The sequence below is a fragment of the Aspergillus pseudoviridinutans genome (genome assembly GCF_018340605.1).
Source record: "Aspergillus pseudoviridinutans IFM 55266 DNA, scaffold_7, whole genome shotgun sequence".
NCBI classification, from domain to species: domain Eukaryota; kingdom Fungi; phylum Ascomycota; class Eurotiomycetes; order Eurotiales; family Aspergillaceae; genus Aspergillus; species Aspergillus pseudoviridinutans.
In genome coordinates, this window is record NW_025091287.1 from 1994623 (window position 1) to 2021434 (window position 26812).

Consider the following 26812-nt stretch of genomic DNA (forward strand, 5'->3'; position numbering starts at 1 on the left):
GCACTGGAGAAGCTGTCCGCGCAATCAGATATCTCAAAGAGTCATATGGGCTAGCGTTTCAGTTCGATGAAGAGCCTTTCCGACGCGTCCTTATCTACGCTAGAAGAACATGGAATCTCGTTGGTATGTTTTGTCTCCTCTGCTGATGATGTTTCCGAAAGGCGGCTGATTCTTGAATATGAAGATGAGTATCTCCAACAGACGGCAGAGATGACTCGGATTCAATAATTCCGTACAATGTATTGTTATGTAGTATATTATTTGTCACTAAGGATAGCCGGCCAAAAGCGCCGTTAAGACAGAGAAACAGACGCATAGACCAAGGCTTTGGCGATGATGATAGTAGGGTCAATACATCAAGGATACAACAGAAACACTACAACATAATTTGGATTGATAGCTAGTGCGTATCACCGAAGGCGAAAACAGCAATAGCAGCAGCACTATATTAGGATAACCCCTAGCCCAACCGACAATACGCATTTAACACACACTCTCTCAACCTCTCACCATAAAAGTATCCAGTAGGAAGATGGGCAGTCGACCAGAGAAGCGTCTCGAGGCAGCGACGCGGGAGCCTCAACATAGGGTTGGAAGGACGCGTGTCTAGCAGTGGAAGGGAAGCGCAAGCTTCAAAGCATTCCCGATCTAGGTACATAGGTGCTATCTGGTCGATCAGATTCAGATCTAGAGGGTCTGGCCATAATGGGCTTCCAGTCTAGTTAGCGGTACTGCCAAGCTAGAATTCAATGTAATATTAACTTTATATAGCAATAAATTAACTTGGATAAAGGCATTTATAAAGGTGTCTAGATAGGTAGCAGTGTTGAGCGGATCTCATAATACTTCAGGTAATGGCAAGAGAAGGTAACCCGTCTAATTATGAACAGGAAGGTAAATGCGACCTGCCTAATTGGATAGGCAGTATCTATATCAAAACATGAACTTAACGGGCCGTTGGCCGTGCCCGTTTCGGTTAAAACCAACAGTGGGGATTCCAGCCCACTTTTAGCTGTCAACTGGACCGGTAAAATTAGATGATAAGATCGACAACAGCTTCTGGTTATTTTCCTTACTCCAAGATGCCCCACGGGGCTGACTACGGCTGGGATATATTAGATGGGAAATCCTTCCTGGTGGAACACCAGGCCGAGACAGATCACTTTAGTCACTGCACGTCTTCTAGTATCTCCTCATTTAACCTCCTAGAAAGAATACAATGGCCCAGATATCGCCCACTGCCAATGGTAAGCAACGTCGATCAAGCTTGTTCATGCATTAGCAAGTTTCCTATGATTCTGCACCACTTCTAACATTGTCGGTGGTAGCTATCGTCGTTGAAGACGAAACATTCGTTCTTAACGGCTACAATGTTTCCTACCGGTTCCACGTTGACGAGAGCACTGGCGATCTGCGCTCCGATCACTTCGGCGGCAGCGTCAGTGGACCTATTCCCGATGATCCAGCTCCCTTAATCAATGGGTGGAGCGGTATGCCTGACCGCGTTCGCCGCGAGTTCCCTGACCAAGGTCGAGGAGACTTTCGGATCCCTGCCATTCAGATCCGCCAGTCACAGGGACATACTGTTTCCGCTTTTCGGTATAATTCTCATACCGTGGTGAAGGGCAAGCCTGCGCTGCCTGGCTTGCCGGCGACGTTCGGTACAGAGGAGGATGTCACGACGCTGGTGGTGCATTTGTATGACCAGTATAGTGAGGTGGCGGCGGATCTAATGTACTCCATATTTCCAAAGTACGACGCCATTGTGCGGAGTGTGAGCGTCACGAACAAAGGCAATGGCACTATCTCGATCGAGGCATTGTCTAGTATGACTGTGGATTTATCATGCGAGGACTTTGATATGATTTCGCTCAGGGGCGACTGGGCGAGAGAAGCGCATCGGCAGAGGCGCAAGGTGGACTATGGAATTCTGGGGTATGACCTCGATATATCAATGATAAGGCCGTATTGACTTAGCTCGACAGTTTCGGGAGTACAACAGGTTTCTCGTCCCACTTGCACAACCCCTTCGTCGCCCTGGCGCATCACTCTACTACCGAGTCCCATGGCGAGGCATGGGGCTTTTCACTGGTCTACGCCGGCTCCTTTGCTGCCAATGTTGAAAAAGGCTCGCAGGGATTGACACGTGTGTCTATGGGTTTCCATCCAGACCAGCTATCGTGGCCCTTGGCGCCCGGGGAAACCCTCACGTCTCCCGAGTGTGTATCCATATATTCAAAGAACGGTCTAGGAGGGATGTCGCGCTCTCTGCACCGCCTATATCGCAATCATCTTATGAAGAGCAAGTTCGCGACAGACAACCGCCCCGTCCTGCTGAACAGCTGGGAGGGGTTGTATTTCGACGTCAACCAGGAGAACATGTACCGCATGGCACAAGAATCCGCTGCTTTGGGCGTAAAGCTCTTCGTCATGGACGACGGGTGGTTTGGCGACAAATACCCTCGGACCTCAGACGCAGCCGGTCTGGGCGACTGGATTCCCAATCCAACCCGATTTCCTAATGGGCTCGCCCCGCTCGTGGATGCCATCACCTCCCTGAAGGTTGCCAATTCGTCGGAGAATCTTCGCTTCGGTATCTGGGTTGAACCAGAAATGGTGAACCCAGAATCAAGTTTATACCACGAACACCCCGACTGGGTCCTCCACGCAGGCTCATACCCACGCACCGAACAACGCAACCAGCTCGTGCTGAATCTCGCGCAACCCGAAGTACAAGAGTTCATCATCGATGCTATCACCAACATCCTCAACAGCGCTGCCATCAGCTACGTTAAATGGGACCATAACCGTGCTATCAATGAGACGCCCTCCCCCTCGGCAAACCACGCATACATGCTTGGAATGTACCGCGTCTTCGACACCCTCACCTCACGCTTCCCCGATATCCTTTGGGAAGGATGCGCCTCCGGTGGCGGGCGCTTCGACCCGGGAATCTTACAGTACTTCCCCCAGGTCTGGACATCGGATGACACCGACGCCGTGGAACGCATCTTCATCCAGATGGGCACCTCACTGGTTTACCCCGCCAGCGCTATGGGCGCGCATGTCTCCGCGGTGCCTAACCATCAAACAGGGCGAACAGTCCCGCTTACATTCCGCGCGCACGTTGCAATGATGGGCGGATCGTTCGGCCTTGAGCTCGACCCGCTGAAGATGCACCCTGACGAGAAAGCCGCGGTTCCGGAGCTGATTGCATTGGCGGAGAAAGTCAACCCGATCGTGCTGAAAGGTGATATGTGGAGGCTTAGCCTGCCTGAGGAGTCGAATTGGCCTACTGTGCTGTTTATCTCGGAAGATGGGGCCAGGGCTGTCTTGTTCTTCTTCCAGCTTAGTCCGAACGTTAATCATACCATGCCGAGGGTGAGAATGCAGGGGCTGGATCCGCGAGCTATGTATCGCGTTGACGAGCAGGGGCCGTATTCTGGAGATATGCTAATGAACCTTGGGTTGCAGTACTCCTTTAGCTCGGATTATGGCAGCAAAGTTGTGTTCTTGGAAAGGGTCGATGTGATGTGATTTGTTCGCTGACAATAATCGGCTAGGTGTTTTGACGCCGCAGATTGGTACTATATCCAGCCTTTATGCGCTCTCAATTCAATAAAAGGTGCCTACAAAAGGCAGCTGCAGCTACGAAGAATATGACTGTCCTTTGACATCAAGTAAGTTACATGTAGAGATGTATATTAGCGAGAAGGTGTACAGCGCTACCGTGAGGGTTCAATCGTTCACTGCCGAGGAGGATTATAATTAGTAAACAGTAATAGTAATTATTCTATGGAAACACTTTGATATTTGGCAAATCGTTTCCGGGACTATCGCTTTTACACATTTTACATATTTCATAACTCATAGTTCAATGGCCTGGTGTGTGTGATGATTGTTTTGATCAGAAAGTTTCAGCTAAAAATGTAACATATGCGACGTCATAAGCTCCACACCAGAACCCACGTTTAGCGACGCGGCGAGCTCGCTGATATTCATCTACTGGCACTCCGTTCCATGACCATCCCAACCTCATCGGGATACGACCGTCGCAATGACATCTCGACATCGCGAGACGCAGTCGATCCCCCATGAGGCAGACTGGTTACTGCAACCTGGGAATAACAACACTTCCGCGACAAAATCGCGTAGCCGCCGGATCGCGGCCCACCTCACCTCGGAAATCAACCCTCACTATGGAGATCTACTACTCTTATTCTGCTATATAATTACCGGCCTACTGGATAGTTCCGCAGTGTTTATCTGGGGCTCCTTCGTGAGCATGCAAACAGGCAACACCGTGTACCTGGGCCTGGGCCTGATCGGCGTAGACGAAACCACCCGCTGGATCAAAGCCGGCATCTCCATTTCCAGCTTCTGCTTTGGCTCCTTCTGCTTTGCGTCTTTCCACCGGCGGTTTCCGTCGCGACAGCGCTGGGTGCTTTCTACGTCGTTCGCCGTTCAGATGCTTTGTATAGCAGTTGCAGCGACGATCGTGACCATTCACTTTCCGTCCAGACACTCGGAGCTCAGTTGGAAAGCCTTCGTGCCGCAGGTTTTGGTCGCGTTTCAGAGCAGTGGACAAGCTGTGACGAGCCGCATCCTTCAGCTTAATGGGTTGACCAGTGTGGTGCTGACCAGCGTCTACTGTGACTTCTTCTCCAGTCCCAGGTTTCCGTCGCTTTCTGCGGTCGAGGAGAGGAGGCGCCTGGGCGCCATTGTTTGTTTAGTTCTTGGGACGGTTCTAGGAGGGCTCTGGGCGAAAAGTTCGGTGGGATTGATGGGGGCTTTGTGGACGGCAGTCTTGTGTAAGGGGTTGATTGCCGGTGCCTGGCTGGGGTGGAAAGGGCAGCAGAGTAATGATTGAGGGTCATCTAATAAACTATCTTCGCGTCGTTATTCTATAGACACATCCATGACATAAACGGCAAGACCACGCCTTACATCACTGCCGGAATCCTAAGTATTCAGATTCCTATACTAATTACTACTTGGGACGAGAATATGATGCTATTGCATCTTGCGGAGGTCCAGCCTGGTACTATACCATTCAGGCAGACAGGCACATTCCGCTGTCCCTCGGCAAAAACGGCAAGGGGCTGTGTCTATATGACTGGCCCATTTCTATAGTTGGTCTGATGAATCAGAGGCCAAAGATGAATACTGAGTTGACTGCGCCTCATGTACATGATTCTTTGGGACCAGGAGATTCCAAATACCATGATCGAGATCGGAACGTCATCCGGGAATTAGAACGTTGGCATCTTCCTTTATTGGTGGCATTTTTCGCCGCCGTAGCTACCCCAGGAACCTTTTTGGGGACGGAACCATGGGATGAGAGCCATAGCCCCACAGCCGTTGATATCATCATTCTATCCTCGTCAAACCCCTCGACATAGCTTTATTATACTGTTCCTATTCACTTTGCTGCATGTCAAATTCAAGTGAAGAATTGCCTCAATAACGAATATGGATGGACCAGCTAAACCTCACGCACTTCGAGGACGCGGCGCAGACAGCATATCTGGCGCAGTCCAGAGTAGCAAGTGTTATCGCCTGCAACGTGATTTTGTTAGCAATCGTCAGTGTCGCTGTCGCTGTGCGACTGTATGTGCGTTATCGCTATTACAGGATCCGTTCTGATGACAGTAAGTCATAATACTCTGCTCGACCATTAGGTCAGGGCTAATTCCTACAGTCCTTTGCATCATAAGCTGGGTATGGGTTACCCACTCGACGATCAGTGCTGTAGATATACTGATTGAGAATCGGCAGATGTTCACATTTGCTCTCTGTTTTATCTCAATGTGGAGTATGACAGGTTCTCTTCTATCTCGCCTGACTCTAACATGGACTCAGTGACTAGATATGGCTATGGAAGACATTTCGCTCTGATCGCAGAGCAACCCTCCACTATCTCCATGTTTCTCAAGGTAAGCCTTCACTCATCTGCAGTTACTGCCGGTTAACGTCTATTAGCTTGTATTTGTGACCCAATTAGTATACTTAATTGCTCTGAACACGATCAAGATATCGTTCCCCGTCTTGTACATGCACATATTTATACCCTCGCGGGTCCTCAAATCATTGTGCATCGCCCTGATCGTACTGCTGATCATGGAGTGCGTCGAGGAAATCATAGTGGTCATTTTTCAGTGCCGACCTGTCCAGAGCGCATGGGATCCAACCATCCCAGGTCACTGCTTGAATATAATCCTATTCTACTACGTCAGCTTCGGCATCAAGTTGGCGACAGATATAGCAATATTCGTTCTGCCAATTCCTCCCTTGCTCCGCCTCCGGGTTCGTGGGCTCCAAAAGTTTGGGGTTATCCTGATGTTCGCACTGGGTTTGCTGTATGACATCTCTTGCACCGCTTGAATACATTTACTGACGAAATATCCAGAGTCTGCGTGACGAGCATCATTCGCGTGACTTATATTAAAAACCTCGGTCCAGACCATACATGTAAATACTCTCCTCTCGCTTCTTGGGAGAGTCACAACTAACGAATCATTCAGGGACTCTAGTTGCTCCCCTCAACTGGTCCGCGGTGGAAGTCTGCGTTGCAATATTCATATCCTGCCTACCCCCACTCAAGACGTTGATTGCGATCCATTGGCACATACTCAGTCGTGTCGCCCCGAGTAACAGAGACAGCAACGATTCTCTGTCCTCCCGTATTCGCGGTTTCTTCTTAGGTAGAGGGAAAGAGGCGGATCATGACCAGGGGCAGATATCTCCTGACGGAACTGGTCMTGAGAATATTCCTCTTTCAGAGGGCCCTGTTCGTACGATAGAGAGCGTCTCCAGTAATTTTGTCGGAAACGTATGAGAATGTAGCCATCACTGGGCTAGGATATTTAGGTATATGCGGAATCAAAATACCAGGACCGTACATAGACTTGTACAAGGTCTTCATAGAAATCCTACAAATTAATGCCGTGAGCGTGAATCGAGAAACCAGATATTGATCGCAAAGGCTATTGCGCCTACTCCGCGAGACCACATCTTCTGCGAAGTGTTGACGGCCCCAGCCATGAGATCGACGTATACTTAACTATACTGTGATGGCCACTTCCACTCAGGTTATACTGCATTCCCACTGATAAAGTTACCCATATAAAATCAGCCTATGAAAGATGCTAAAATGAACCGACCCATGATGCTCATTGGCGCATTATTAGCCGGGATTTGCACAGCGGATATTTACCCCTCTTCTTAAATCGGATTTCCCTAGTCAAGAAAATCCCTGGAGAGCCCAGTGACCAGAGTCATCAATTCTAACATGCCGTCGAAAACAATTACATTGGAAAGCCAAGCTCTTCGAGTCAAAGTGCTCATTGATAAAGATGGGGCAGTTTTCCTAGAAGAGGTGCTACCTCTCCCCGGCACTTCGCCGACCTCCGCGTTCAAGAATTTCAGTGATTCGTATGCGCCCTTGGTAGAGGTGCGGCTGGCCGGAGAAGGAACAGAAAGAAACAAATCGTCGAAAAGCCTTGTGGGAAGCTATGTCGGTGCTCGTTTGCGATATCAGTCTCATGAGTTTCATACTGCAGCAGACATGCACACACTCCATGTTCGATTAAAGGATAGTATATCTGGGGTGCTGGTTACCTCGCACCTCACCATTTACGACGGATTCCCCGTGTTACGTGCGACGGCTAGCATCCAGAACKATGGTTATAAGGAGATCGTTTTGACGCAGCTCACATCTCTAGTCCTCGGTGGACTATCAACTGGCTCAGAGAGGTGGTGGCACGAGTATAGACTCTCTGTACCGAATAACTCGTGGTTCCGGGAAGCTCAGTGGGTTGAACATGACCTGCCCAGTCTTGGAGTCGATGATTGCGGCGTCTATGGACGGCCCGATGTGCACTGGGGAAGTCTGGGGCACTATTCGGTGTCTAACCGCGGCACCTTTTCCACAGAAGGACATCTCCCCATGGGGCTCCTCACGCATGTCAGCAACAGAGATGCCTGGCTCTGGCAGGTTGAGAACAATGGCTCGTGGCGATGGGAGATAGGGGACTGGAAGGACAGCATTTATCTAGCTGCTGGCGGGCCAGTGGAGACCGAGCATGACTGGAGACAGAGGCTCCCTCCAGGACAGGAGTTTACTACCGTTCCTGTAGCGCTGTGCCATGTCCAGGATGACTATGAGAAAGCATTTGCATCCATGACCCAGTACCGACGCCAGATCAGACGCAAGCACCGAGACCATGACCGACTACCCATCATCTTTAATGATTACATGAATTGCTTGATGGGCGATCCCACCGAAGAGAAAATATTAGCGCTTGTAGATCCTGTTGTCAAAGCAGGCGCGGAGTACTTTGTGATTGACGCTGGCTGGTATGCCGATGATTCCGGCTGGTGGGACGACGTTGGGTTGTGGGAGCCATCTCAGAAGAGATTTCCATCAGGATTCAAAAATTTTTTGAGTCAGATCCGAAACAAAGGACTGATTCCTGGGCTATGGATTGAGCCTGAAGTCATTGGAGTTCGCAGTGTCGTGGCTAAGCAGCTACCAAACGAAGCGTTCTTCCAGCGAGACGGTCATCGCGTGGTGGAGAAAAACCGATATCAACTCGATTACCGCCATCCTTCCGTACGAGAGAACATGAACGCCGTCATCGATCGCCTCGTTACTGAATATGGTGTTGGGTACTTCAAGTTCGACTATAACATCGATGTCACGCAAGGGACAGACATCAACTGCTCAAGTCCTGGCTCCGGCCAACTAGAGCACAACCGTGCGTATCTACGATGGGTAAGCGAATTACTTGATCGCTACCCCGATCTCGTGATCGAAAACTGCTCCAGCGGCGCCCAGCGAATGGATTACGCCATGTTGGCGGTCCACGCCCTCCAGTCGTCGAGCGACCAGCAAGATCCAGAGCGCTATCCGGCCATTGCATCGGCTCTCCCTACCGCCGTTACTCCAGAACAAGGAGCAATATGGGCCTACCCGCAGCCGGCATGGGATGACGAGCTTAATGCGATGACAGTGGTTAATAGTCTCCTGGGCCGCGTGCATCTAAGTGGTCGTTTAGATCTTCTCCAGCCGGAGCAGTTTAATTTGGTCAAAGAAGGCATGGATGTTTATAGAGCCATACGGGCCGATTTGCCCACAGCAACCGCATTTTGGCCGTTGGGTCTTCCAAAGTGGCATGATGACTGGTTCTCACTGGCGATGGCTATGAAGAAGGGCGAGGGCAATAGTCATGAGTGCTATTACCTTTCCGTCTGGAGACGGGGTGGTCCCGAATCTATTGACCTGCCGGTCAAAGCACTCCGTGGTAGGGCTGTTAGCACTGACATTCTGTATCCTACTAGGCTTCCTACGATGATCAAATGGGAGTCTAGTGAGGGCTTATTGAATGTCACTCTCCCGTCCGAAATGGGAGCTCGGCTTATTAAGCTGACAGCAGAGTGATTCGACTAAGGACGGGAAGACATGCGGCATGGGCTATTTTAGCATTGTACATTGTATATGTTGATCACACAATTGCTAAAGCCACCCAGTAGCCCCTGGTTGGTTTAGTGAGACGATTATCATCTGTTGAGCACATTCCATTTTCCATTTCCCTGCATGAACATCCAATGCCCTAGGCGGGTCTGGAAAAGAAACAACCACATTCGTACCTTGTATATTATATAGCACAAAGTAGTGTGTGGCCTTCATGTTCCATGTTGCATTCCTCCTAGTACTTTAAGAGAATTTTCAAAGTACACAAAATACAACAATTCTATGACTGGGACGCCAAGGCAGGGTCGTCGGAGTCGTCGGACTACTTCTTAGCACGAGCTGAAGGCCACCAAACATGTGCAGAGGCCTGCCTAGCAACTGGTCTGGACGATCAGCAAGGTGACGTGGATTTCATTCTCAGCTAGCGTGGCGTGCGCTCAGACATCATTCCTGAGAGGGATTTATCCCTTCAGCTAAGGGAATATCACATGGCTGAAGCGGGGCACTGCAGAGTTATTTGCTATCTAGGCATATACTATCTGTACAGCTGAAAGGTGGGGAGGGGAGGGGTAATGCTGCATGAAATCATATAAGAAGATAGTTAGGTCCAGCTATTTTGTCTTCTCTAGACTGCTTGCTCCACCCTTGTTCTTTACAAACTATACCAACTATCTATTTGTGAATTCTGCAGCAGAGAATCTCCTGAACAAAATGCCTGTTACAGCCATTACCTCGTAAGTGATGTTGATATTATTCTTTCCTCTCAGACTCTGTTGCTTAGTCCTAATAATTTTATATACGGCAGGTTTGAACAATTTCAAGATATCATCAATGGCGATAAGCCTGTTGTAATCGACTTCTGGGCAGAATGGTGCGGACCTTGCCGAGTTATTTCACCTTTCTTCGAGGAGCTTTCGAAGGAATCAGAGTTTGGCGATGTCGAATTCTACAAAGTTGACGTCGATCAAGAAGAAAGAGTTGCTCAGGAGGTTGGCATACGTGCAATGCCAACCTTTGTTGTCTTTAAGGACGGACAAAAGGTGGATGAACTTATTGGGGTCAATCAACAAGGCTTGCAAGTACTTGTTCGTAAGGCAGCTGAGTTTGCTTAGGAAGAGGAGAGTAAAACGCCTGTATTCAGGGAATAGCCACTAGTTTTCCGCCAGTGATATCTTCCAATCCATAGTAGGCATCCTAATGAGTTAACATTCTACAAACGCAAAAGCAGAAAAGCACCAGATTCACAACATAAGTCACTAATCAACCAACTTCTCAGCCACAGCCGGATGCCCGCTCCCCCATCACATCCACTCTTCCTTGACTCTGGCGAGAAATTCCGGGATGACCGCCAGCTCACCGCCGATATGCAGCGTCTGCTTGCCATCCACAAACGTCACAGGAGCAAACTGACCGTCAGGCATGTACTTKTAGAAGCGCACATAGGTTCCAATCGCAATCAGTCCATAGATGGCGCTCTTCTGGTCGTCAGGAACACTCTGCAGCGAACGACGGAGCTCCCGCGTCTCAAAGTGCTCGTTACTCTCCCAGGAGAAAGCGGAGCCGTCGGCTGGGGCTGCCGTGAAATTGACCTGGAGGAAGTGGACGCCCGTGTTAAAACCCTGGGTGCGCACGACGGAGCCTAGGCCCAAATAACCATGAGTGTTCAGGTCGAGATTGATGTAGTAGTGGGTGTCTCGGAAGGGGAACTGAGCATACCCGTTACTAGGGAAGAACCTCACCAGGATGTTCTTCCACATTTCTGCCACCTGTGTCATATTGGCGGTGCGAGGGGCGAGGTGGCTGACAACTGTGACCAAGTCAGGGGCGTTCATAGACTAGATCGTTGGTTAGTAGATTCCGTAGTTCAGTTGTTGGGGGGGATGATTAGACTAACCATCATTTCCGCACAAGAGATGCCCGGCGAATAGGATAGATGTTTGAAAGAATAGGACGAGGGACGATCAAGGCTAGCGAATCGACGAAAATATCTGAGAACAGAGATGGTTGTAGAAGAAAAGAATCTTGCCATACTGGTAGATGACTGAGATTTTGTAGTGTTTACCTGGGAGATGTTCCTGCTTGTAGCTTGTTTGTTTCAAGTTACAAACAATGACAATGCCATTGTTTTCAAGACATCGCGTAAGATCTGAGACCCGGCGGATGAGACAACAGAAGGAGATGCAGCTATTGTCTCTCTTTCTTTATCTTGTCTCAGACCATTGTGGAGCCTTTCAGGAGATTGCATTTTGTCTATACTAGCTATCTCTTCGTGTTAGGTACTCAGTAAGACAACTAGATATGGTAGGCTTCTTCAACATCGCAAAGGAACTCCTTCATGTGTTTCAACTTCTGAAGATAGTGAAAATATGCACTGCTCAACCCAGCGTGATTACATAGACGGAGTGTGGCAAAACAGTTGCTGAAACGCTTATCTTGGATAGTAGCTTTTGTTCCTCAGTTCAGTGACAGTGTTCATCTTCTAAGTAGGGTGCAATAAGAGCGAGAGTCGCAGAGCTCCGAGGTCCATAGGGAGACTATGCCTTGATATATCCCGGCTTAGTCCGCATTCCACAGTGGAGTCACATAGAAACTTTTGACACCTGTCGAGAATGTCAAGCAAGTGCCCTGGTTTCCCTCTGTGAAGGTCGCAACTGGGCTACTTGTGCAATCTTTATCAGAGTACCCTACAATCTCCCAGCCTTGGTTGTTCACCGAGGTGCCGCATGCCCAGGAGTACTCTATGCCTTGTCCGAAGTTGAGATAGAAGCAGCTTGTTGGGCGGTTCATTGTGAGGGTGCCTCCAATTCCGGCGCATGAATTGTTCACTGTTGACAACTCGAGCACCACATCAAATTCCGTGGGCACGGGGTACGAGGAATCCGCTGGAACAGTGGTGACAGCCCCGGCGAGGTTGGAAAGGAGGTGCCCGTTATAGTTGGCGATATGTTCCTCTGCACGGCTATTAGTGGATACATCAACGTATGTTGGAAGACCTTACCTAGATTCAATGTTGTGTTGCTGTACGGGGATGCTGAACCTAAGCACGAGCATTGGAGTGTTGACCCGCTATTGGTGAGCGAGCAGTCCTTGCAGGAATTCCAGTAAGCTCCGCTGCGAAATCTGTCAGTAGACGCTGATCAACAGATGAGGACGGACGTACTCGACGGCCCACTGTACCATGCATTAGTCCCGGTTAAACAACAGGAGATGGCGACTGTTGAGAACTCACCTGAAGTACAGCATTATTGTTGGTAACCTTGTTCGGCAGAAAGACACTGCTAGTGATGTTGCCATTGGCGTCATCCTTGGGACAGGTTGCAACTAGCCAACCTTCATTGAGATAGATATCGGAACACTCTGCACTATATCCCTGGGCATGGACAAGCGATGCACTTAGGGCAGTCAGCAAAGCAAAGACCGTGGCGCGCATGACGACTGATTGCTTCTTCAGGAGGGAATGTAGGATGAACTGGAGGTGGCCCTTCACCTTTATATAGATAATCCTGTGCTACAATCAAGAGCTCGCCGTAAGCAAATGATGATGGTCAGTGATTGATAAGCACTAAGGCATAGGTCCATCCAACACCGAACAGCCAAGTTTGATCCTAAGTGGCTGCACAAATTCTCACCAGGATTTCTTGGATGCTTATCCCATGTTGAGCCCGCTTGTTATTATAGCTCAGCTGAAAGCTCCGGAGGCTGGAGTCTAGACACGGCAGAAATAGGCACTCGGAGAGAATGACTCTTCTGCAGCTATTCTCGGACATACTATACTCCTTGCGCTAGTCTAGTCGAGCAATTTCTCCTCTCCCAAGCCGCGTCATAGAGCTGTCAGCATAAGCTTAATTAATCTCCTTCGGGCTGGACCTTCCTTGCGTGACTGGCTTAGAGCAGGCCATGGGACATATGTTTCCTGAGTATGAATTCCAATATCCATACCAAGCATTTGATGTTACCATTGAATGAGTATTTGATAGAATAATTGTTTCTTCCACAGGTTGTTACAGAAGTGGTGCGGATATACCTCTCTCTACACCTTAACACCCACTATTGTTAAAAAAGAAAAAAAAGATTATTAACCACTTATTTAGGCCCACAGATATGGAATCTATATTTCTGATATAGATTAGGATGACGATTATTACCATGTATTTCCAGCAGAAAATATTAATTTTCCATAAGCATGTTCAATAGGCCCTATGGAAGGAAACTGAGATGCAAAAGCACTTGGCCGTTATTATTGCTGAGTGCTAGCCGAAAAGCACGAAAACCACATTTCATAAAGGCCATTTTTAAGTTTTCTGCTTGCGGTACTCATTAGTGTTATGGTATTGAACCAATGGCCCCGACTTAATCCATCACACCAGGATGCTATTGACTCGTCGTATTTCAATGCCGGCTGAACGGCTCGGCCGCCACAGTCTTCGTCTGACATCCCCTTCAGCCACAGTGAGCTTGTTATCTATATGCCCACTTCCCTCCCTGTACTGTACATAAGAGTAAACCAAGCAGAGTAGACGTCTCAAGTAATATAACTGATCAGAACACTTCTAAGCAAGTGCTTTGAAGCTATGAGCTATATTGTAACACTGATAACTTACAGGTTGAACAGATGTATGTTGAGCTGGGAGGTGGCTGGCTGAGCCTTCATAGTTCATATAATAGTGGTACTACTAGTACTAGCAATAGTCGGCCGTCAGCCCCGCGCAGAATGAGAACTATTCTCTCTATTTAAGCAGAACCTCCTTTAACATTAGTACTGAGGTTGATCCTGTGGACTACTTGACAGCTGTGTACAATGACGCATGATGTGCTCCGTGTGACTGCAATAGATGTAAGATCCCCACTTCACCCTTTACTGACGTCCATTATTGGTTTGCCGACTTTCCAGATGCAATATCCCCTGTTCATAGTGGTTCTCCTGCTGAGAGTGCCACTTTAGCTCTGCGCCCGCTACCTCGGCATGAAAGACAAGATACCATCCATTTGCTCCTTAACTGGTGGACGGGCCTGTGTAAGTTGGGAAGCTGCGCCGGAGATTTAATCCAGCATGGCCCGGGGAAACTTCGGTTTCTGCTATCTGACCTATTTCTAAGACAACTCTAATCTCCTCCGTGGAACAACAGATAAATGGGCCTGTGATATTCGTATTTTAAATTTGACACTTGGGATGACATCAAACCCTACGCTGGAGAGCCCATGAGAAAAGCCCTTTCGCAGAAGATGGAGGAGGCGACTGATGGCGTGACGTTACAAGCTTTCGTAATGGACACTGGGACAACTGATCATAATCATACATGGCGCTTGATGCAGGGTAGAAGATGGTGCTGTATACAAGTTCAGCGCATCTGCTCAGCCTGCTTCCATATGAGTCAATCATAATCTTGTTTGTTTTCATTGCCTCTTTTGAAATTCATGCTGAGCTCTGGATTTTGCCCTAGGAAGAATCCTTGGAGGCATCAATCCAGTCCTGAGTCTCTGTATGAAGCTCGCGATCTAGGTGCCACAATACGTTCGCAAGAAGTAATCGCGTTTCATTCCATAAAAGACTATAATCGATGGGCCACAGGCGCAGACGTAGGATGCATGAGGTTGTACTGCATTCTTGTCCAATGCGCAGATACAAGACGGCAAGCTCCACGATCCAGGTCAATGATTCACCCCTTAGGAACCCTGCCCTCATCATGCTGAGCAATCTGCCATCTTTCGCGAGCGCTGAGACAAGCAAGGATGAAACTTGCATCGATATATATTAACATTAGGTATTGCTCTAAATTTTAGCTGTACAGGAAATGACTCTACGTCTAATCGTCATATGCATATATACCAAAAATATTTGGTCTCTCACGACATCGAAGGTCCTTCACTCCCCCTTTGGCTTCTTAATTGGGTTGCCCTGCTCATCCACGAGGCCTTGGGCCCGCATCACCTTGAGCGCATCGTGGAGCGGATCCAGCGCTGGCTCCGGGGCGCGATGCGAGCCGAAATAGGTGTCCGCCCAGGTGAAGTATTGCCCATAATTGACAGTAAAGTACATATGATGCAATGTATGATGCGCGGGGCTGTTGATGAATTTCTCCGTCCAATGGCCCGAAATCATGTCGCCGTCGTGAATGAAAATGGTCCAAACCTGGACTGCAACGAAGAGAACCATGTACAGGTGTCGCTGCATGGGGCAAATGAAGACGAAGACGCTGTTGATTGTTAGAGAGAATGGTCATGGGGATCGCCGGGAAGGAGGACTGCGGATACTCACTGGTATGGCAGAGACTGCACATATCCATCCAGCGGGTGGAATGCCAGCGCAGCCCATGGTGTGGGAACTATATGTCATCAGCATTGGCGTCAACTGGTACATGGAACTTATGTGAGAGACTGACCGATCCATTTGTGATGTGGCTTGTGAATGTATTTGTACACGCTGGGGTGATGCTCTAGGCGATGAATCCAGTAGATGCCAATATCATTGAAGGCCATGTACAGGATGGCCGAGATCACCAGCCAGGGCCAGCCATAGTCGCTCACCGAGCGGTACAGTAAGCTTTTTCCACGGACCTCAGCCAGGAACCAGGGCAGGGTCAGAATGTTGATAAACGGAACGGCGGACAGCGATGATTTGATCTCTTGGCGGATTTGATTTGGCAAGAAGCGGGGATGGTACTCGAGCCGTCGGTCGAAGATAAAATAGTAGGAGAGCGCGCTGAAAAAGAGGTAGAGGGAGGTCGCGCCGAGTTGCGTGATGACGAGAATCGAGATGACTTGGCGGCAGATGTTATCGCGAGACCATCGCGACGTCGGATCGGCGAGATGAGGATCGGAGGGCAGCAACCAGGCATACGCCTTGTCCAGAATGAGGGGATCGAGAAGCTCGAGAGCCACATCCATTTTCTATAGCGGGCTGATCTTTTAATGAGCAACGATATCGGCGGGGAGAAGGGTGGTGCGCCACTTACAGGAATGACTGCTGCAAGTCGGTTCGATGTCGGATCAAATGATTCCCGGAGTTGCTCAGGGGAATTCATGATGACCCACAATTGCCGTTGATCGTCGAATCGGAGTATTTGATAATCCTAGGCGCCTGGACGGAGATTTTCATTGTCCGTGCACTATTCTGGTTGTAGAAAGCCAAGCTTGGTGTTTTAAATATCGAAGTATCTGACCACTCTATTGGTTGCATTAAGTCCAGATAATCACTTTGCTTTCCAGCCAGTAGACCTGCAGAATTAGCTTCTTACCTGCATATTTTTGGCCATTGCCGTTGATGGTGGGACATTTTGGATAATGCGTGATCAGCTGATCAGCGGTTGTAAACCCCGCTTGGATGCTTCTTGATCTTGTTTAGAACTGCAACGATATGATATTATTCCGATATCGTATGTGTATGCCTCCACATTATGCACATGATGCGGTCGGTAGATCCTACATCCTTCGACTCCCTATAGCGCGCCTATTGGTACTTAGTGGAGCCGACATCTCAAGTTGATTTCCTTAAGGGCCAAGGCTTTCCGGCAGCTGAACAGTAGTAGCTTTTGTCTTTGCAGGTCCTAAAAGGAGTCTCGACCATGTGTTTTACATGATGCTAGGAGCAGTTTGTCTGAATATTTTCATTTGGAGTGGACTGGAAGGATATTCGAAAGAAGAAATCTGCCCCAGACCAAACATAGCGTCCATCTCCCTGATATATTGATTCCCTTAAGTGCCTTGAAGAAGTATTGTTTTCGTTTATATTGACGCCATATGATGCTTAGTCTGCATAGCTTCAAGCAACAGCAGCAACACTCTCGGGAGCTGTCTCAGGCTTCTTTTCAGGCGGATTGTTGGTCAGCTTGGGCTCATCCAGGAGCTGAAACTTGTCGGTTACGGCCGCATAAATGGGCTGATGGCAAACCATCTCGTACCAACGAGACACATTGGGGTTCTGTTGCCTCCAAGCTTTGCCGTAGAAGAATTGGAAGCCAAGAGAAATGTTTGCGGCACAGAACAGATCGGCAAGAGATAGCTGCTCGCCAACGAGGAACGTGCGGTCTTGCAAATACTCCTCGACCACATCAACACATTTCTGGGTCATGTTGGTAAACATCTCCACCTGGTCTTTGTCATAAGGAATCACTCCAAGCTGTGGAAGTAATTGTTGAGTCATAAGAATGACGATCTCGTTGTTGAAAAAAGACATCCACTTGATGATGTCCGCGTATTCCTTCTTGTTCCCTCCGAGAAGAGTGGTCTGCTCATTTTGAGAAGTGACTGATGAGGTGTCGTCAGCTCTAGATCGCACCAACCAGATTAGTTGACTAACTGTAGAGAGCAATGGCCATGCATTCAAAGAGCTTGAAGCCATCCGCACCTTCAAAGGCAGGGACCTTGCCGAGCTTGCTGATACTCAAATGCTCAGGAGTTCTGGGGGTCTCGCGAATGTCGAGGTCGAGACCATTAACCTTGGCGACAGCCTTGATGGCTATCGTTCGGCAATGATCGCCCTAAGGGAATAGGATTGTCAGTACTATGTATATGCATATATATATTGGGAAACATGTGCAACAATTGACAACTGTACTTACGGGAAACGTGTACAAGGTTCCAAAAGCCATTTCTAAGACTGTGTTTCTCTTCTATGAAAGATCACATTCTCTTCCCTGGTGCCAGCAGTCGAGTAAGCCTCTATATAAGGGCCCTGCTATTGTGGCTGTCTTGCATTCGGAGGATGACTGTCGATTTTCGGATGATACTGTCAATTTTCGGAGGGATGACTGATTACGGTTTAGCGTAATCAACCCTCGCATAAAGGCATAGCCTGAGGCATATGCCTAAGGTAAGAAAACCATTAAATTTAGTGGTTTCTGAAACAAAACAAAATCTAACCATGGTGAGTTAGCCCCTAATATAAATGGTTTTATTGCCAAGCTTTGAGTTTTGCAGTGAAACTCGCACCAAATCGATCAGATCAAGGTGGGTTCCGATTTAAATTTGAACAAAAAATCGCACCGGTTTGGTGCCAACTGCTTTTGATCTTGCCTGGACTCGGACCGAATGCAACTCTACCCTCAGAACAGCACTCGACTGTAATACAGCTATAGGTAGGTTTATTACTAGAGCTCTTTACTAGAGCTCTTTTCATAGTAATCATCCCTCGAGGGTTTGGAATTTGACTAATATAGGGCTTAAATCCTACTTGGCATAGTACTTTCTAGACATGTAGTTTACAGAAAGGTTATAAATTGGAGAAAAGCTTCCTTTAGGACAAAGAACTAGCCTGTATAACAGTCCTAGTGTCTCCTGCCATGAATTCTATTAGTTGGTTAACTTCCAGCTCTCTAAGCATGTCATTAAGCTATCTATCTACAGTGGATATATTCCATCTGTTTTTAGATGGCCGAAATGATGGGACATTTACCAACAACCTCAACACCTCAAGGACTTTACACTCAACGGCGGCAGGCATATGTTGGCATCTGCGACGGCGTAGTAGCTGCAATGTCACTTAGGTTCGATGCGTCTGGGGGAGAAATAAATGGCAATGACAGGCCCATTGTTTGTCCAACGTGCAGTGTGCTTCATTCTTGAATAAGGAAAGTAATTGCGTTGCCGACATATTATGGATAATTGGATATCAAGTTCACCTCTCTAGTGGATGAATCGCCTTGGGAACATACGGCTCCTCAAGGTATGCGATCTCCTCATCTGTCAACTGCAGTTCCAAGGAAGCAATTGCCTGATCAATACTCTCCCGGCTATTCAATCCAAGAATAGGGTTGATGTTTTTATGCTTCAACAACCATGCAATCGCCACCTGGGCCATCTTCAAGCCCTTCTTCTTCGCCACCTCCTCCACCCGACTGATAATCGCCTTGTCTGCATCTGTCGCCCCAGACAGCACTAGCCCCTTAATAGCTTCATCTGTTAGCTCACGCGGCGTCGGTTGGGATCCCCAGGGCCGGGTGAGGAATCCTCCGGCCAAAGGAGACCAGGGGATGAGACCGACACCAGTATCCTGGCAGTAAGGAATCATTTCACGCTCCTCCTCTCGAGCTATGAGGTTGTAGTAGTTCTGCATAGAGATGAACTGGTGCCAGCCGTTGCGAGCTGCAATATTTTGAAGGGTTTGAAATTCCCAAGCAGCCATCTAGGTTATGTCAAATGAAAGAGCGCACAGAGGTAAGCAAACAGAGTACTCATACCGAGCTCGCACCGATATACCTAACCTTTCCACTTTCCACCACATCATTCAATGCTTTCATAATCTCTTCTCGAGGCGTGCCCCGGTCTAATCGATGAATTTGCAGAACATCGATATACGTACCAAGGCGCTTCACGCTGGCGTCCACGGCATCAAAGATATGCTTGCGTGAGAGACCAGCGCAGTTCACCCACTCCTTGTCATTGCTGGACGGATCGATGAACAGCGGCTTGTTGCTTTCATCCCTCTGCTTGCCTTCATCGCTGACGCCGAAGTAGCATTTTGTCATGATAACAACGCGGTTGCGTGGGATGTTGTATCGTATCAGAGCCTTGCCGAGAATTTCTTCAGAGCGGCCGTGGGAGTAGGCATCGGCCTGGTTTGTATGTCTGGTCAGATCGGAGGATTTTATTTCGGGAAAGATAATAAATCAGAGTATGAGGACTAAGGGGCAAAGATTACAGTATCCCAGGTATTGATACCCCGCTTGTAGGCATGCTCGATCAGAGGGAGGGCATCTTCTTCATTAAGAAGCCAGCCCTGCCATTCCTTGCTGCCGTACGACATTGCTCCGAGAATAATTCTCGAGACCTTGATTCCGGACTTTCCGAGACTGAAGGAGCTCAGATTGGTTAATGCAAACTTGGGAAGAGATTCCAAGCAGAACCCGGACAATGAACCTACCGAACATATTGCATCTGATTGTCGACGGGCATAATGGAGTACCGACAAAAGATAGAGCCTTATGGAACAGAAGGTAGCACTTAGCACGCAATTCTCGCAGGATGTACTAGGAAAGTAGAGAGGAAAGCATTCCACTCATGGAAGCAAAACATGGTGACAGACGCACCTCTTTCCTAGTAAGTCTTTCACTCAGCGGTTACTCAGAGGCAGATAGGTAATTCCTCAATTCAAAGCCAAATTCGAGGAAAACTGGCTCATTTATGAGGTAGCTAGCACAAAGCAAATGGAACCCCCGACGGAACACAGACGGCCTAGTCTCTTCGTATCAATTAATCCTCTTCGTATCCAGAATCCAATCAGTTGTCTGCTGTGGTAACTCAGATACGAGGTGCCCATTGTGGGCTCCATATGGTGTTTTAATATCGAGTCACTAACCCTAACTGCAAACTGTTGAATCCGGTCTGAAATAATCAGATAGGTATTCATTGTGTTCTCACTGGTGGGAGCACAAGTCTCCCTGTATAGTTTAATTCCAGATCGCTTTCCGTTATGTAGCATATTATTTTAAATTTTATTCATTTCAAAAGCTGATCTTGCGGTAACAGACAGTTGTGTATCTAGGAGTATAAAAACCCTCAACGACTATCTTGTCCAAGCTAGACCATAACTATCTATCTATATGCTCCCAAGGCGCGTTGGTACAAGTTATAGAGTCTATAGCACTCAGAGCCTACGGGGCGATTGATGTTCAAGAGCCCGGAGATCATTGGATCTTCTGGATGAACGACACCTAAGTGAGCAGAACCGAAATATACGAAGAGAAATAATCGATCAACTTGATCATGGATTCCCGGACCTGAGCACTGAACATTGGGAAGCATTTTTGGAAGGGTTAAAAGAGATTCCGCGTCTCGGTGACCATGTCATTGTTTTGGAGCAGCGGCATCGCATTTACATGGATAAAAGGGCCGGTCTCGGATCGGACCAGGAAGAAGTTGACGAAGCTGATGAATTGGCCTCGGCAACACCGCTCGAAAAACCGCCAGCAAGGTATAATAATCTAGCGACAGCATTGGGCGCAATCGGCACCCTGGGCGGCAGTATCACGTACGCGACATTACTACAGCTCGGCGTGAATTGCAACGATCAGACCATCCGAAGCCTTCTTGGATATGCCTCCGTTCTATTCTTCGGCAGCCTGTTTACAAGCGTACCTGTCATTCTGGTCGTGGGGGACGCCGACGAGAACCAGGATTTACCCTCCCGTACAGTTTGGGTTCTGTGGCTCCAGCTATTCTTTGCCGCGATTATGGATTCCGTGGCTTATATTTGTTTGCTGCTGGTCGTCCTGCAGATTGCCCTACCAGGACCGTATTTTGTTGGATTTGCAATTTCCGTCGCTGCCGTGCTTTGGTGTATGATTGCGCTATTGGGGTTGATTCGTCTCTATGCCTTTATCCATCAGATCCTTATTTTTGCAATCCTGCTTATTGTTACGGCCCTAGTGCCCGTGAACAAAATTCCGCTCGTCAATCACTTGAACAGGACGCATCCGAATGATTCTTGCTTTTCTCCACCTCCAGCTGTTAACTGCTGTTGGTATGTCTCGCATTGCGTTCAGATTAATATAGGTGGGTGCTAACATTTGCAATGCAAGCTCATTTAATACTACCATCGAGGTCGACCCTACCATTGAGCTCAATCTCACTGATCCAGGGTGAGTTACATCCGCCGATTACCGATTACTCCGATCCAATATGGCTAATCATCCCAGCCCAACAAACTGCACGCTTGTACTTCAAAACCCAGAGCTCCCGTGTGTTTCCTTTTGTGATCCAACTCCAGAGCTCCCGTGTGTTTCCGTTTGTGATCCAACTCCAGAGCTCCCGTGTGTTTCTGTTTGTGATCCAACTCCCGACCCCCCGTATCCAAGGAGTCATGGTTCATCCATCTTCAGGGGGTGAAGTGGGATGCCAGCGTATAATGTTCCCTGATCCATAATGCCTTAAAAGGACCCTGCCCTGGGTCCGACTTCTCTGTGCGCCATTGGTCCTAGATGCGTATACCCGTCACCGAGGTGCGTGCGTTTTAGCTGCAAACCTCGGGTCTTGTGCTCTTTGAACCCGTACAACGCTGAAATGGCACCATTTGCGAGGGTGAATCCTTTCAACCTCATGATTGCCTTTATCTAGTGGTTGAGCTGAACTATATCTTGCCTTTCTTTGAAGTGATTCCTCTGATCCTTATTTGAATAGTTCTCTGTAGAGAGCTTTCCGATGTTCAAGATGAGTAATTTTCTTCATACCTTGCTGCCTGCGAGCTACCTTTGCAATAGAATAAGCATTGATAATAGTTGTATCTAGTGTCCAGAAGAATATAGGCCACCAGGAGCGTAAACATTTCTGATGAGTCTCATAGCTCGCTCGTAGTTGATTTACACGATCTACCCCTCTCATATGATAGTTATAGTCATCAATAAGCCAAGGAATAGAAAGATCCTTTCTAGGCTAATCACCAAATAGCCTACGGGTACTTGTTGCACTAGTAGAGGTCGTTACGCGTAAGCGAGGAATCCGATCAGTCGGGTTATGCACAGTGTGCACAGTTGATAAAGCAGTAATAATATTGTTACCTTCCCATGCAATACAGAGCATAAAATTAATATCAGGATCTGCGGGAGCTGCATATAGAGAATTCCACTGTTGTTGCTTTTTTGAATCCTTTAGTGCATAAAATAGCCTTTGGAAATAGCTTCTTAGAAGCATTTAGTCAGCTAGTCCTACAGGCACCAATCCCTAACTGTCGAAGATGATTAAATAGAGGAATGGTAGTAAAAATAGTTGTCTATGTAGATCGTGTAGTGATTAGGTTGCGATGGTAGGCCTTCTTGTGCTAGTTAAACAACAATCATGGGCTTCAGCTTGGACATGATAATGGACAGCACATTGTAGACCACGTCCACTGGCGGATCGGACCGCCATTGCGCAGTCCCACCACTGAGCCATACCAGGAACAAGAATTGTCCCACCGGCGTATTACCATACGGCTAACAATTTAGAGGTAAGATAATATCAAAACCCATGATTATAATTGGTACCAAACACGCAGTACAATACACTAATACCTTGGTGGGTATTGCTATTTGTGGCCAGATATGTGCCGTCTTATGTCTGATAAAAAAAAGTATAATAATTTAATGTCTTATTCCGTTGTGTCGCCAGGCCGACTAGACAGGGTCCTGCACGTGATTGTAGGCTGACACTGACTCCCAGTGCTGAGGGACGAACACACCACAGCATCATCCGACCTACATGCGAGTATCTCATTTCTTTCTGTCTAATGCTGAGCATCCCTCGTCATCATCTGTCCGGGATCGAAGTCAATCTTTAGCGCTCCCGCTGACGCTACCATTGGCCTATGTCGCCGGCTATGTCACGCAAAAATCGAGTGTGGTCTCGGAGAGAAATCGAGGCGTTGATAGCAGACGGCCATAAGATAATTATACTGGGTGATCAGGTACTGAAGGCCGACGCGTGGCTGCCATATCACCCAGGCGGCGATAAATCGATATTGCACATGGTCGGTCGGGATGCAACGGACGAAATAACAGCGTTGCACTCAAAGGAAGCACAGGCACATATGCAAAAGTATGTGATAGGAAGAGTACTTGGAAGATGGGAAAATTTCTTGCCTCCGATACAGGGAGGGACATTCAGAACGCTGGCCTCGAAGCACGTCGAGGACGAAGCGTTATCTGCCGAAGAAGATGTCAGCTCATCTGGAGGATCGACACCACCATCATCAGTCTTCGATACTGAAGAGACAGGAGACCAAGTTCGTCTGAGGCGCGCAGGCAATGATACCCCTATTTCTCGAGTATCATCCTTATCCTCATCAGAGCCGGAGTTAGGAGAATTCAGATCTGCGGAAGCCTCAACTGCACACGCGATATCATCTGATCTCTCAAAATATCCTCCTCTGGATAAAAGCTCCCAAGCCGAGGTCGCCTCAAAGTACCGCCAGCTCGATGAAAAATTGCAATCCGAAGGACTCTATGACTGTCCATATGGCTCTTACGCTGTCGAATTTGTCCGATACTTGGTTCTTTTCGTCCTCTTCTTGACATGTCTTCACCATTCCTATTATGCTCTTTCTAGCGTTTTCCTCGGGTCACTCTGGCACCTGCTTGCATTCACCGTCCACGACGCTGGTCATCTAAGCATAACCCATGGATTCCACACCGACAGCTGCATTGGGATTTTTGTCGCAGATTTCCTTGGTGGTCTATCAGTCGGCTGGTGGAAGCGGAATCACAACGTGCATCACATAGTAACCAACTCGCCGGAGCACGATCCGGACATCCAGCACATGCCTTTTTTTGCCATCTCTTCCCGATTCTTTACTTCCCTGCGCTCGAGCTACTACGACCGCAATATGACTCTCGACGCTGCCGCACGGTTCTTCATCAAGTACCAGCATTACCTCTACTATCCCATACTGTTATTCGGTCGTTTCAACCTGTACCGCTTAGCATGGTCGTACCTCCTAGACCCGGCGCAATCACCCCGGAAAGGTGCAGCATGGTGGCATCGCTACCTTGAAATGTCCGGCCAGGTGTTCTTCTGGTACTGGTACGGCTACCGCACGCTATACCTTTCGATCCCGACGTGGCCGTCACGCATCACCTTTCTGCTCATTTCTCATATGGTGACCGCCCCGTTGCACGTACAACTCACGCTCAGTCACTTCGCCATGTCGAGCGCCGATCTCGGCGTCGCCGAGTCATTTGCTCAGAAGATGGTGCGGACGACGATGGACGTCGAATGCCCGCCATGGTTGGACTTTGTGCATGGCGGGCTCAATTTCCAAGTCGTGCACCATTTGTTCCCTCGCCTCCCGAGGCATAACTTGCGCCGGGCTCAGCCGTACGTGAAGGAGTTCTGCCGCGACGTCGGGATTCCCTACGTAATATTTGGTTTTACGCGGGGGAACAAGGAAGTCATTAGCAGACTGGGTGAGGTTGCCGAACAATTGAGGGTGTTGGAGGAATGTAGAAAGGTTGCTGCGAAGGATTTGATTGAGGGTCGCCATGGTCATTGATCGGCTTTCCCTTTCCTTATCGCTCATAGATGCAACTATCAATGGTCCACGTTTGCTACTACATTGTTGTGCCAAGCTGCCTATAACAGTATAGACCGTAGCCACATATGCCCATGTTGCTGTTGTTCCATGAGTGATTGTCTGTGCCCAATTATGTGATGTAGGTGCAAATGAATCACTAGTTTCATGGCCCGTAGAAAGAGAATATAATGGGCTGCATTATTAGCCGATTAACTCGTATAATTGGGTGGATCAAAGGGCGTTCCGGCTTTTCTTCCGTGACCGAAGTCTGCCCACGTCATCCAGAGGCTGCCTGGCGAGGACGGGGTATTAAGTAGTCGCGCTCATGTTTATTATAGCCCGTATACAGGTATCTACAAGCTGTAATATAAACCTCGCAATGCTTCGAAGAGACTGGTTCAGCTCGACCTCCCGGTTCATTCGAATAGGACCTGGGGCTCATCCTCATCAAGTCATATTATCACCTCTTACAACGATCGTCAGGGTAGTTTATACCTTATTAAATCACCTGATATGGATATTTGGGTCGGTTGAACACCATCGACGACCACGCATCCGAGTGGTCTGCGTCTCTGACACTCACTCCCAGCGTTGCGACATTCCATATGGCGACCTTCTGATCCATGCTGGAGATCTCACCCTGCACGGCAGCGCAGCCGAGATCCAGGAAGCCATCGACTGGCTAAAATCACTACCGCATCCCCACAAGGTTGTGATATGCGGTAATAGTGATCGATTTTTCGATGTCAATTCCCGGTTAGCCGGCGACGCTCTGACAACATCCTCAGTGGACAGTTGCCTTCGCGAAAGGGATCTTTCGCTGCAGAGAGTTGGCACAGCAATTGACTGGGGCGATATACATTATCTCCAGCAAACCTCAGTGTCTCTAAGCTTTCCTGACGCTTCCACTGGTGTTCGACGGCTGATTAATGTTTATGGGGCGCCGAACGTCCCTGTTTGTGGTGGCCCCGAGAATGCCTTCCAATACCCAGTCGATCACAATCCGTGGTCTCACAACATCCCCGCGTCGACTGATATTCTGGTGACACACACTCCGCCAAAGTTCCACTTAGACTGGTACCAAGACTCACCTGAAGGTTGCCCATTTTTGCTTCAAGAGTTGTGGAGGATCCGCCCTTTACTACATGTGTTTGGGCATGTGCATACATCATATGGGTTAGAGCGAGTGCATTGGGACACCTCTCAGAGGTGGTGGGAGAGGTACTGTTTGGGGTTTTCGAAGCTCTCCGGTACTAGACCGGGGCTCTTTGGGCGTGCAGATTTCCTGCAAGCAAGATTATGGCGGGACGCTGCAATGCTTTTGTTATCAGCGATGTCTGCCTTTCTGGGGGGAATGG

At 48.4% G+C, this 26812-nt stretch overlaps 11 protein-coding genes across 11 annotated transcripts; 6 read left to right on the forward strand and 5 right to left on the reverse strand.

The window, feature by feature from the left end:
• Positions 1-1219: 1219 nt before the first annotated feature.
• Positions 1220-3537, forward strand: Asppvi_010009 (alpha-galactosidase; the record flags this gene model as incomplete). The annotated part of the gene is made up of 3 exons (XM_043305855.1): positions 1220-1247; positions 1329-1935; positions 1986-3537. The coding sequence occupies 3 exons, from the start codon at positions 1220-1222 to the stop codon at positions 3535-3537; spliced, it is 2187 nt and encodes a 728-aa protein (XP_043161790.1).
• Positions 3538-4057: 520 nt separating this feature from the next.
• Positions 4058-4870, forward strand: Asppvi_010010 (YoaK family protein; the record flags this gene model as incomplete). Its single annotated transcript, XM_043305856.1, has 1 exon — positions 4058-4870. One exon carries the CDS (start codon positions 4058-4060, stop codon positions 4868-4870), a length of 813 nt encoding a protein of 270 aa, XP_043161791.1.
• Positions 4871-7291: 2421 nt separating this feature from the next.
• Positions 7292-9442, forward strand: Asppvi_010011 (putative Melibiase subfamily; the record flags this gene model as incomplete). The annotated part of the gene is made up of 1 exon (XM_043305857.1): positions 7292-9442. The coding sequence occupies one exon, from the start codon at positions 7292-7294 to the stop codon at positions 9440-9442; it is 2151 nt and encodes a 716-aa protein (XP_043161792.1).
• Positions 9443-10186: 744 nt separating this feature from the next.
• On the forward strand, positions 10187-10587 carry Asppvi_010012 (uncharacterized protein; the record flags this gene model as incomplete). Its single annotated transcript, XM_043305858.1, has 2 exons — positions 10187-10209; positions 10281-10587. 2 exons carry the CDS (start codon positions 10187-10189, stop codon positions 10585-10587), a joined length of 330 nt encoding a protein of 109 aa, XP_043161793.1.
• A 189-nt stretch (positions 10588-10776) lies between these two features.
• Asppvi_010013 (uncharacterized protein) lies at positions 10777-11372 on the reverse strand (the record flags this gene model as incomplete). The annotated part of the gene is made up of 2 exons (XM_043305859.1): positions 10777-11310; positions 11370-11372. The coding sequence occupies 2 exons, from the start codon at positions 11370-11372 to the stop codon at positions 10777-10779; spliced, it is 537 nt and encodes a 178-aa protein (XP_043161794.1).
• A 659-nt stretch (positions 11373-12031) lies between these two features.
• Asppvi_010014 (CVNH domain-containing protein) lies at positions 12032-12905 on the reverse strand (the record flags this gene model as incomplete). The annotated part of the gene is made up of 4 exons (XM_043305860.1): positions 12032-12426; positions 12474-12586; positions 12636-12646; positions 12705-12905. 4 exons carry the CDS (start codon positions 12903-12905, stop codon positions 12032-12034), a joined length of 720 nt encoding a protein of 239 aa, XP_043161795.1.
• A 2433-nt stretch (positions 12906-15338) lies between these two features.
• Asppvi_010015 (sterol desaturase family protein) lies at positions 15339-16360 on the reverse strand (the record flags this gene model as incomplete). The annotated part of the gene is made up of 3 exons (XM_043305861.1): positions 15339-15669; positions 15732-15798; positions 15856-16360. 3 exons carry the CDS (start codon positions 16358-16360, stop codon positions 15339-15341), a joined length of 903 nt encoding a protein of 300 aa, XP_043161796.1.
• Positions 16361-17234: 874 nt separating this feature from the next.
• On the reverse strand, positions 17235-18063 carry psoE (glutathione S-transferase psoE; the record flags this gene model as incomplete). The annotated part of the gene is made up of 3 exons (XM_043305862.1): positions 17235-17719; positions 17772-17952; positions 18034-18063. 3 exons carry the CDS (start codon positions 18061-18063, stop codon positions 17235-17237), a joined length of 696 nt encoding a protein of 231 aa, XP_043161797.1.
• A 1025-nt stretch (positions 18064-19088) lies between these two features.
• On the reverse strand, positions 19089-20365 carry Asppvi_010017 (aldo/keto reductase; the record flags this gene model as incomplete). The annotated part of the gene is made up of 4 exons (XM_043305863.1): positions 19089-19595; positions 19651-20025; positions 20112-20262; positions 20334-20365. The coding sequence occupies 4 exons, from the start codon at positions 20363-20365 to the stop codon at positions 19089-19091; spliced, it is 1065 nt and encodes a 354-aa protein (XP_043161798.1).
• Positions 20366-21288: 923 nt separating this feature from the next.
• Positions 21289-22054, forward strand: Asppvi_010018 (NfeD family protein; the record flags this gene model as incomplete). The annotated part of the gene is made up of 2 exons (XM_043305864.1): positions 21289-21932; positions 21991-22054. 2 exons carry the CDS (start codon positions 21289-21291, stop codon positions 22052-22054), a joined length of 708 nt encoding a protein of 235 aa, XP_043161799.1.
• A 1696-nt stretch (positions 22055-23750) lies between these two features.
• On the forward strand, positions 23751-25433 carry Asppvi_010019 (fatty acid desaturase; the record flags this gene model as incomplete). The annotated part of the gene is made up of 1 exon (XM_043305865.1): positions 23751-25433. The coding sequence occupies one exon, from the start codon at positions 23751-23753 to the stop codon at positions 25431-25433; it is 1683 nt and encodes a 560-aa protein (XP_043161800.1).
• Positions 25434-26812: the final 1379 nt, after the last annotated feature.